Source organism: Schistocerca serialis, chromosome 1, assembly GCF_023864345.2.
Source record: "Schistocerca serialis cubense isolate TAMUIC-IGC-003099 chromosome 1, iqSchSeri2.2, whole genome shotgun sequence".
NCBI classification, from domain to species: Eukaryota; Metazoa; Arthropoda; class Insecta; order Orthoptera; family Acrididae; genus Schistocerca; species Schistocerca serialis.
Window position 1 is genome coordinate 1,107,779,543 of NC_064638.1, and position 11,662 is coordinate 1,107,791,204.

The window sequence follows — 11,662 nt, forward strand, 5'->3', positions numbered from 1 at the left end:
GAGAATCTAAAACTTGGAATGATGAAATCCTTGTCAGCTTTGATGGTTGGAAACTTCCTAAGACAGCTGAACAGCCTCCATGCCAACAATCAAGATTATTATGGGGGTAGAAAAGAATTAACAAATACCCTTTTCTACATGTGCTCATTACCAGGAATTGTGAGAATCTGGGCCACAGCATTTATCAAAATCCGACACAAATGGAGCCATATCTTTACAAACTCCTGAATCATTACCCAAGCCAGGAAACGGGCATGATTAAACCTTCACCTATGAGCAGCATGCAATGTGCATTCAACTCTTTCTGCATGAATCTGTGTGGTATGCTGTTATGTCGGGTACAATTTCTGGGATATCTGAATGTCAGAAGTAACTATAATCCATCGAATATTGTTCTGTTGTTCTGGAGCATCAGGAGTTGCATTTTAACATTCTCAGGATTCACGGCCGATGGAAATGGACAATTTATGATATGTCTGATCGCATTGTAGTATATATACCAGGCACCACTCAGTTTTAAGCAACAAACTGTTGCTAACAATATAAAATTTACAGCAAAGCAGCAAGAAAAGTCTGAACACGATTTCTCACTAAACCACGGTCAGTCATCTCATTAGTAAGAGCGTATTTGCATGCACATTGCATCAAATTACTTCACTTGCTGTATAACTAATGATGTTATTTTCATCTACTGGATGTCACTTGAAAATGAATGTAGTCGACAAACTGCAAATGACAAATTAATGCAGCTGTGTTCACATGTTCCTTCAATTATCACTCAACAGCTGCATAATCTCAACAATAGAAAAGAATAAGTTATATTCAACAGTGCAGCATCGGTGTTGACAGTGAGCCTATATTCTCAATATGTCAAAACGTGCAATAGATTCTGGTGATGAGACTGACGATACTGAATATAGAAAAGCCACTGAAGATTCTATAAGTTTGGAAAGAGAGAGTAACATTCTGAGAAAATCTTCCGTGATAGTGATGGACATAATTAAGATGACCAGGCAAGGTCCTAAAAAAATTGGCAGAAGTACACGTCATCTCTGGCCGCAGGCTTAACTACAGTTCACCGCCAGCTGTGGATATTGAACCTACTGCTCATCCTGACAAAATACCAGAAGAATCATCAAACATCAACTGAAGATCCCAAGACAAATGTCAAGTAATGACCAAAAAAGCTTCAACAATTTGCAACTGTATAAGTATTAAAAGTAGTTTTTATTTTTATTTTTAATATTTCTTAGAACAAACGAACACACACACACACACACACACACACACACACACACACACACACGCACACACACACACACACACACACACAAAATCAAATTGAATGAGTTGTTATTTAGGGAGAAAAATAGCTGTCAGTGGCAGAAGCAAAATATATTAAACAAAGACTGGCAGTAAAAAGAATAATTATAGCAACGGGCAGACATGTGTTAATATCAGACTACAGTTAAGGCTTAAGGTGTCTTTGCTGAAAGTATTTGACAGAGTGCAGTCTGATATGGAAGTGAATTATTGATTATAAACAGCAGACACAACAGGAAAAGGGAAGATTTTTCACATGGTGCTACAGGAAAATGCATATTAGATATAGGTCTATAAATCAAGTATCTAATGAACAGGTATAGAATCAGATTGAGGAGAAAAGAGTTCTATGTTACAACCTGACTAAAGGAAGAGGGGTTGATATGGCATATTAGGGATTAGTTAACTTGGTAATAAAAGGAAGTGCAGAGGGAGGGGTGCAAAAAATTGTCGAGATAGACAGCAACCTATCAACAGTAAGCAGATTCAAATGGATATGTTTCAGTAGTTATGCAGATATTAACAACACAGCATATCATGGACTAGCATGGCGAAACTGATTAAACCAGTATTTGCGCTGAAGACCAAAAATAACCACTTTATACAGTGTGAGTCACAATTATATTTACATTCCTTCCTGACACTCTGGCTGAATAATTATTTGCCTGTAATGCCCTCACGTAACTCAGATAACTTTCAGCTTAAAACTGCCACATAAATGGATACAAACTCGTGGTACTCAATAGGTTACTGAATCTTTCACAATGAAAATAAGGTATATATAACAATACATTCCAGATACAGTTGAGTCATATTAATCGTGGTTTATAAAATTCACATACCAACTGACGTGCTTCTGCTGCAAATAGAACTTTCTTGACTGTCTGTCGTAGAACTGAAATCATAAAATAGTAAAATATTAAATATAGTACAATCACATAGCTATTTATAAACAAAATTAAGAGATACAATTTGCACTTTCAAAGGCAACAAAAAAGTTAAAAAGTAAATCTGATCATGTTGTAAATGAATTCTCTAACCAAAAGTTGAAAAACTTTAACTAGTCAATCTTTAGGCTACACATGAAAGTGTGGCAACTTACACTATGTATCAAAGGCAGATTTTACTTTTTTGCATAAGGAGGGGGGCGGGGGGAAGACCAGTCTGACTCACGGACAAAGTCATCTGAGAAAGTGAACTATTTCACATGTTATGAAATCAGCCACAGCCATGTCAAAATTATCCAAACATCTGTCTAACGTAAGAAACCACACAGAAACATCAGTATGTTGCTCTGAGATTCATTTCCTTGTTGGTATGGAGCAGTCCAGTGTCTTAATCACTGTCACCACAATGTTTACTACATCTGCTGATATGACCATTATTTGTATCATATCAAGTGTGTGCAATACGTGTGGGGCAGTATATATTACTATGTCCAATAACCTGCAGTCAGCAATTTAGTGAGTTGTTCTGGTGTATTACTCGTCACTACCAGTGCACAAAGCAGTGACCAGGATTGTGGTTTGTTGATGTATTATACCTCTGAGCATAACTAAATGAACTGGTGTTTTTCTATTCCTAATGCACCCATAACTGAGAAATGATGTGTTTATTCCATAAAATTAAACAACAATCATGAAAGAACACATTCTACCCTTGCACCATTAGCAGGATGTATTACTAATGCTGTAGTCAAGCAGGAATTTCTGCAAATTTTTACTATTATAAATTTTGAATACTGACACTGCAGCACAATACTAAATGACACACAGTATACGCTTCATTCAACTAAAGGAAATCGACATCTGTATATTGTGTGTAATGGTGGACACATTCCTCTTTGCTGTTGAAACTGACCGACCTGCGGCGTAAACTGACGTCTATGGTCGCACCAAACTTCGTGCAAGTGATACATTAAGATAAATTCAGGAAAACTATGTTACATAATGGGCAGGTCTCCGACGAGTATTTCGATGGATTTTATGTACAAATTTCGTACATAATCTTCGAAAATTGCAAAGAGGGTCCATGATGTAACTGTTACCGGTACCCAATATCTTCATTCCACTTGATAAGAAAAATAGATTAGTGGAACATAAAAACGAATTTGAAATTTAATACTGTCCGTCATACTGATCAAATATCTAACGACGAAATATGAAGTAATACTGTTCCCGTGTTTATTGAATCTATATATAACAAGTCAATGACCAGAACCGTTTAACGTATTTTGCATTGTATAGACACCGGCAGAGCTACTGTAGCCAAACATGATTTCGGAGAAACAAATGAAGAATGGGACTGCCATAGTATACTCTATTAAGTGCATGTCTCACACCTCTCTTTACAACATAAATATTTTGTAGTTACTTAATTTAAACGGTATATATCCACGAACATAACCTAAAATTGTGTTGTGATTGTTGGATTTTGTGTGTTGTTACACACACAGCACGATTTGTCTGTCTTTCTCGATTTCAGTCATGAAAAAGACTTTTCATATTACACCATTTACCAACTCACTTGGACTAAAAATAATTCTCGTCGTAACCCACGCCATTTCCAGGTACTTTGCCACAGATCTCTTAGTTCTTCTGTTTTGTTTGTTAATGCAAGGAAGTTACACACCTAAGCTCCTTGGACCAATGACAATGCTATAGGAAGATGTTTGGTACTTCAGTATTGAGCTCCAAAGACCTTGTAAAAAATAACTAGACTCACTGATGGCGCTGCAGTCGCGGGATAATTTGAACCTTCGGCTGAACGCCTTTATAGTGGTGATAGTCTGATGTCTTGTGTAGTACTGTTGTTTATGAAGACCCTGATTCAACGGTGTATATTTGTTGGGGCGTACATACAGTATTTGTTACTCGTAATTCTACTGTCTGTACGTTCCAATCAAAAGAAGTACAATGGTGAAGAGTTGTGCAGCGATTAATTGTACAAATAAATTCGAGAAAGGAACGAATATTACATTTCACAGGTATGTGGATATTTTAAGTTGTTTTGTATGTCAGTGCACTTGCTTAGTAAATGTTTTTGTAACGCGGTATTAGCATAATGTCTGTGCATATATTTGCAGGTTTCCTTTCTCAAAACCACAGCTATTACAAAAATGGTTACACGCTGTCAGGAGGCAAGATTTCCGACTGACAGGATACCATTTTATATGTTCCGATCATTTTGAAGAAAGTTGTTTCCTTGAAAATTACGTAAATCGCAGAAAGCTGAAAGGTGATGCTGTTCCATCCATATTTCGTTTTCCAGACCATATACAGCAGAAGATGAATTTTCCTTTGTGAACCACATTTATTTTAACTATAAAAGTTGAGTTGCAAGCAACACGAAATTTGAGTTATCAGGCTTTTTATCGTTATAAAATGCAACTGAATGTGTGTAATTGTAATCTGATTTCACAACTTCTCTCGATGGAACAGTTGTTGAGTTTTATTTATTGTATGAAAATACCACACATATAAACTGAAGTGTACATCTTCGAAAGTAAATATTGTGACTAATGCGATACTGGATGCCTGCCTGAAGTCTTGTTTGTTGTAGCTGGCTGATCGGTAGTGTTTTCATGGTCTAGGTTAGGTTGAAACTTGATAATTTGGTCGTGAGTTGCCAAAGCACTACGCCATATATAACGCACTTTTCGTCATAAAATCTAAAGCAAGGTAGAGTCAGAAAATATCTATTAACATAGTGGGCAAATCTTCGAGTATATTGATGCATTTTGCGTACATCAATCGTAAATGAACTACGAAAAATGCTAGGGGTCCAGTGCATAACTTTTAGCTATGGCAGATTCCATGTACTACGTAACATAAATTCATAAACAGTGACTAGTTGCTGTTTGTTCATAAATTAAAAACTATATTGTAGTAACGTATTTAAATGAGTCATTATGTTCGTGACCGAACTCTAGGGAAGGCATTTTATAACCAAAAGCGATGTATAAACATTCGAAATCCGCGCGTCAGTTTACCACTCTAATGGCCGCCGGCCAGCTATTCAATTTGTCCGCTCTTCAGTCGACCACTCGTGCAGTTGTGGGGGCCTGATTGAGCTCACTGCATCCAACAAGAAATTTACAATTCTAATCTCTTTGGCATCCAATACACCCTTTCAAAAGGGGCCTGCACACGTTCAGATATTTATTGCCAATACTAGTTTGTTAAACCTTCGATATATTGAAGCGACATCTCACTCTCAATAACATTGACAAAAATTGTCAGTCTACAACGCGTTTTTACAAGAAATGGGTCAGCTGCACAATCTCTGGTTAAATCCAGGAATAGCTAACCGTGGAAAAGGCTGACCACTAGCTAACTTGGAGCATGCGTTGTTCACACCACTTTGTTCCCCGGTTAGTTATTCCCAGAATAGCGTTCCCGTCGAAGTAAGCTGGCAACAACTGAAGAGCACACTGAGTATTTTCATGTACGTTATTTCATATTTATTATTTTTATTTATATTTTTATTCATATTACTGTAGGAGTCGTCTGCAGAAATAGCGCTTCTAAAGTGAGCAATAACCACGCAAAAAGGTAAAATTGTGCGTTTGAGGTTATTTTGAGGCTGATAGATATGTAGACGATGTCAAGAGAGTAGTAGAAAACACGAAAACTTCTGTGGTTTCATTCAGTGAAAGCATTAGTTCAAAATATTTGACTAAGTTGTAGAATAGTTGGATGTATAACAGTACGACGATCTATAGTAAAATTAGTTAAGGGTCAGGTATTTGTTGTTTGAGCAGTAAGGCATCTTTCTAGATTTCCAAATAAAGTAGGAGAAAAAACATACAACAGTTTCCATTCACAAACATCTTCACACAGATCGACAGAGCACATTCAACATGCAAAGATTTTTTTTCTCCAAGAAAGAAACGCGCAAATGTGTCTAGAAAATGTGGTAGCGGCACCCCATACGTGGAATGCCAGTTCGAAGTTGTGTACAATTAAATTACGATTTGATAAAGTTGTCAAGGGAAGCATGCCACAGTCCAAGTAGGGATGTAACATTAAAGAAATTGTGAAATGGGGTCTGCTTTGTGAAACAGTTGGTCTTTTCCAAGTCTCCTACTGTGACAACACAGACATCACTGAGACTGGTATGACTGACAATTCTGAGGGGTCTTACTGGCTAAATTACTGTTGTATTTATGTCTTAGAATAATTAATTCATTACAGCAGCAAGGGTTGTCTACAGAAAATACCTTTGCTGAATTACAGACCACTGTTCACCCACTTTTGCAGTGACTGGTCTTATATAAATGCTGTTTCTAAGATCTGATTATTAATAATTATATCGAGTGTATAAATGAAGAATAAGATGTCAACATTTCAATAAACAACCATAACCTTTTTTATAATCCTGGGGTAGAAATGTACCTATGGCACATATCCAAACTGGGAGCTGATATATTTCACTGTCACGTTGAGGAACATACATAATTTTTGCTTTCGCAATCATCTTCAGCAGCTATATGTAACCTAGGGGGAAGGGGAAATAACTGGAGGCATGACACTTTCACCGTGTTCCTTTTTTAATGTCAGCTTAAGACCATCAGTTTTGATTTCAGATTAAAAATACCTGTTCTCAAATGTGGAGGAACTAGCAGAGTTGGAGATGGCTCTGCTTCAAAAGTAGCATGTCAAGAACCAGAGCAGACAGGAAGAACTGTATTGGTTAGAAAGAAAAAAAAGAGTGTAAAGTTCAAAATTAGGATCAGAAAATACAAATTACACAAAGGGTTTCAGAATAAAAGTATATTATTCCATATACATGTGTTTATTTTATTATCACTTAATTACATCAAAGAACTGAAATAATTGACAGATGTGTCTTCTGTATATGCTGTCCAGTGTTATACACATTCCTTTAATAATCCTACTGCCTTTCCCTTTGTCAATACCAATGAAGTCTCTAATGGACAGAAAAAAATCACCAGAGGCAAAATATTTGAGTGGCAATTCATTGGTGGAGCAGAGTCATCATTGAAAGAAAGAGAAACAATTGCATGAGACAATTTGTTTACCAATTCAAGATAAATTTAAAAGCATAACTTGCTAGTCACTCCTTCCACTGTTATCATTATGGAGATTAATAACTAAAGATCGCCTGTTAGCTGAATGACAAGTACCTATATTCTTATGACACACAGATAAAAATTACTTTATGATAAATATGTATGCAGTTATTTTGATAATACTAATGACTGAGAAACATAGCAGCCATATCCTGTAAGTTTCTTAAAAAGACTGACATTCCTGTTAACTGCTGTGTTAAATGTAGCCTGAGTAGGCATAAGTAATTTATATGTTTATAGGAATAATTTTATGTGGAGTATAATTTTCTTATTGTTCTGAAGAATACACTAAAATGTGGAAAATTGTTGGCCCAGTGGGAGATAAGAGCGAACAATATTTTCTGCTATATATGTGGCTGAGTGAACTCTGGGCATTAGTATACTATCAAAATTTTTGTTACATTAAATAGTCATAATAAGCCATCAATTTCAGTAAAATGGTACTTCAAAGAAGTGTAATATAAGATATTTCACTTTAAGTTACCTTCAGCTAGCTACAATCTGAAATAAAGGAGAACACTGAAAATAACATGATATTCAAGAAAATATAAAAACATAGCACCCAGGCACTCCTTCCACGTGCTAGAACTATATACAATCCTTAACTTGATCCCTGTTCTGTTCCTATAACATACATATATAACTATTATTTTGTGATAAATATTGATGGGCTTATGTGGATAATACTGATATTGAGAAACACAAAGCTATCTTCTGTAGCTGAGCAGGCACCACCATTTTTTTTTTTCAAATACTAACTTTCCTGTTAATCTTACTGTGTTAAACTTAGCTTGAGTAAGCACATATAGTTCACAGGCTTCAGTGAATAATGATAGGTAGGAGACAATGTCTTTGCTCTGAAGCATTAATGGGCCTGTAATCCTAATATTTTGACTAAAATGTGGTAGTCGTTCAGCTACTGCTGTGATGTTTACTAAAAGGGTCATTCCTAATAGAAAAATGAGTGGAACCTCTTTTTTTTTTTGCTTTTGGAGTAATGTGGGTGACTGAAACAGGAAGGTTACTGTTTTATCAAAACGTTTTGCTACATGGAAAATCAATGTTTTTGCGTAAAACTGAAACAGCTGTTAATACAAATAGTGCCCATAACGCGTGTGATTCTTCACTTCGGTTTAGTCTATTAAAGAGGTGCTACATAAAACAAAACAGTCCTTTCCACTACTGCAACAGTTATAAGACACACCAGATAAATAAGAATATTTTGGTGTGAATCATCATTTTAATGAGCCTGATTTACATAAATAGCACAATGGAATCCAAACAGTACTGAAATCAAATGCATACTATTACAAATAAACAGTATTATTTTAGAAAACAGAGAATAGTCTCACCTAACCGTCATATGCAACAGTTTCTCACATACGAGACCGAAAAGATGAAGCACAGCTTCATTTAATAAGTGAAATCAGGATATAAATTCCCAATCGGCGTGGTCTCACTTTGTTTTCCTTCCTCATTCTCATAAACAGTTCGCACAAAATCTCGTAATTGCCGTCTGCAACTGCGACTGTCACCATTCCTGCCATCTTGAAAACTTATTCCCTGGTTAAGCTCGCTAACTTGCCAAAAATCGCCGGTTAGGCTGCGGTCACAGTGATTCTCATGTCGGTGGATTTCGCCAACGACCGACATCGACCGGAGACGGCCGATCTTTTCAAATCAGTACAGCGGTCACACTATAGCCGATCCTATCTCCTGAACGTAAAGACTTCAGATGACAATTGGGGGAATTAAAATGAGTTTGTTTTCTTTGGTCGACGTTATCGCACACGAACACACGAAATATGGAGTAAGAAATCTTTTTATTTTATTTATTTATTTATCCATCTTTAAGCATTTACATGCAATCGATGTCGTCATGAGTAATGTACAATTTACATATTAAGAAATATAACGATTGTGAGGTATCACACAAAGCTAAAGTATACATTTTAAAAGAACATACATAATAAAGGAATACATTTTATACATAAAGATATCCCACATAACTAGAGTGTGCATTTTAAAGAATGTGCACAATAAAAGAATACATTTCATACATAAGGATTTCTCCACATGTTTAACAGTTAAACGTGGAACTACAGAGACAAAAAAAGCTTAGGAAGAGGTACAAACAGAGTTGCAAGTTGTTTCGTACATCAGGTCTATTTTTGAAGAGTTTTCAAATTCTTTAACGCTGCAAAAAGCTTTCTTTTTCAGCCATTTTTTAGTCTTACTTTATCAAGACATGGAGCAGCAGATTCATCTCAAACAAATATTTTTTCTCCGAAAGACCAAACATTTCATTGATACAATCGCAAAAAAGATCATGTGTCACCCAAGTCTGGTTGTTTGACCTCCACATCACACTGCACATGCTCTTCTGGACGTTATCCTACTCGAAGGCTCGTGGAGTATCTGAATGGTGAACAGCAGCGGTTTGATTTTCAAATCGCCGCTTGCACAGGCACAGAATGACAGTGTGAGACGGTCTTTCATTGGCTTGTGACCGGGCAATGCATTCCCCTCTGCTGTTGTAAGGATACGCTTCGTCATCTTTTTCCAGAATAGATCCATCTCATCACAATTAAAAAACTGTTGCAGCAGATAACCCTCAGAATCTAAGAGCATCTTGAAGTTGCTGATGAAGTTGTCTTTGTGTCTGAACTGGCTGCTTCGTTGTGCTGTGTTGTGCTGTGCTGTGGATGCCCATTCTTCTCATTCAACTTCCCGAACTGCCTACGGCTTCTTCGGCCGCTGATGATCCTGGCGTCTTCCTAACTAGGTCGGCGAAAATCGTTCTCGCCTTCTCACAAATGATGTTCTCGTTAATAGTGTCGCCTTGCAACTGCTTCTCATTTATCCATTTAGGGAGCAACTTTCCGACATCGTCCAGAATACGAAATCCTTGTTGAGATACTGTTGTCACTCCCTTTGAAGCATCCAACCCCTTAATCTTGTCCTTGTTCTTGAGGATGGTGCAGATGTAGACCGATTGTATGTACCAGCAACGCTCACACCACATTCGCGATTTTCAGTGATTTTACTATTCATTTCTAAGGTCATTTTCTTCCTCTTCTTGAGGCTTTATCTTTGGGGATATTTCTACGAAGGTAATTTCAATTTGCACATAAACACACTCTGTGAACACAATTTTAGAAAAATATATGCTCACAAGTTGCACTAAGATGGTAGTAGGAAGACTGCTAAACCCTGACTGGAATACGTACTCAAGCCATTTTTTGTATGCCACTGCCGTCAATGAAATGTGTTCAGATTGTTGAACGTTTCCCCCAACGCTCACGAGCGACTGGTGACACTAAATCGCCGTCACTCGTTGTGCGAAACATCGCTCGTTAAGCGAATCACTTTTTTTTTACAATTTGTTTTGCTCGTTATGCAAATTTGCGTTAGGAGGGTGCTCGTTAAGAAAGGTTGCAATGTACTGTGATAGGAGGAACCCTATGCAATCTAGCGATGTTTTTCCACTTCCATAGTGAGGAGCATGGTGTATATTAGGAGCAATTGGTATGGATGCAGCGGGAATATAAAAGTATCCATCTAAAGCAAAAATGGCCGATGTTGAAATGGAACATCAAACTGTAATATTGCAATGGACTTCTATAGATAACTACTTGCTTATGGTTTCGGATAAACAGAGAGGATATGTTCGACTACATAATGTTTGGCAGATACTTTTACATCTTTCTACACTCTTGGTTTTTAAGTTCTGGTTAATAACTATGGAAATAGACTGTTCGAATTTTATGCTGTCCAAATGCTAATAATATGGAAGTATATTTTAAAAATCAGTATGCTATGTATATGGCCTAGAAGACAGTAGTTTTAATGGAACATTTGTTGATTATGGAAGGGAGTACCACACACCACATCACTCTCCTTAAATAGCCTGACAGTGGTTTGGGGCCTATGTTACATGCATCTCATCCCATTGCGCCACTGGATTACTGGGAAATCTTTTCTTCCTAAGCGAGCTACATTTCGAATCAGGAGCATTCTGCACATATATAGTTCATAAGACTATAGTATTAATGGAACATTTGTTGATGGTGGGAGTCCACACACAGCGTCACTGTACTTAAATAGTACTGACTTATGCTTGGAGACTATGCTACAGTATTTCCCAAATAAATATTTTTGTACCCTAGATGTATTGCATGCAAAAACTGTTGGTGTGGGCATACCATAAACCTGTGGTTTGTCTTAGAATGACTGAGTGACCTA

General features: G+C 36.9%; 1 protein-coding gene across 1 annotated transcript in view; it reads right to left on the reverse strand.

Annotated features, from left to right (window-relative positions):
• Positions 1 to 3,969, reverse strand: part of LOC126416624 (elongation factor Tu, mitochondrial) — a 59,876-nt gene extending 55,907 nt beyond the window's left edge. Inside the window, exons 1-2 of the mRNA XM_050084386.1 lie at positions 3,850 to 3,969; positions 2,166 to 2,218 (exon numbers count right to left, since the gene is read on the reverse strand). Of these exons, the coding sequence (XP_049940343.1) occupies positions 2,166 to 2,218; positions 3,850 to 3,886 (90 nt within the window). The 5' untranslated portion in view covers positions 3,887 to 3,969. The remainder of the gene's footprint in view (positions 1 to 2,165; positions 2,219 to 3,849) is intronic.
• Positions 3,970 to 11,662: the final 7,693 nt, after the last annotated feature.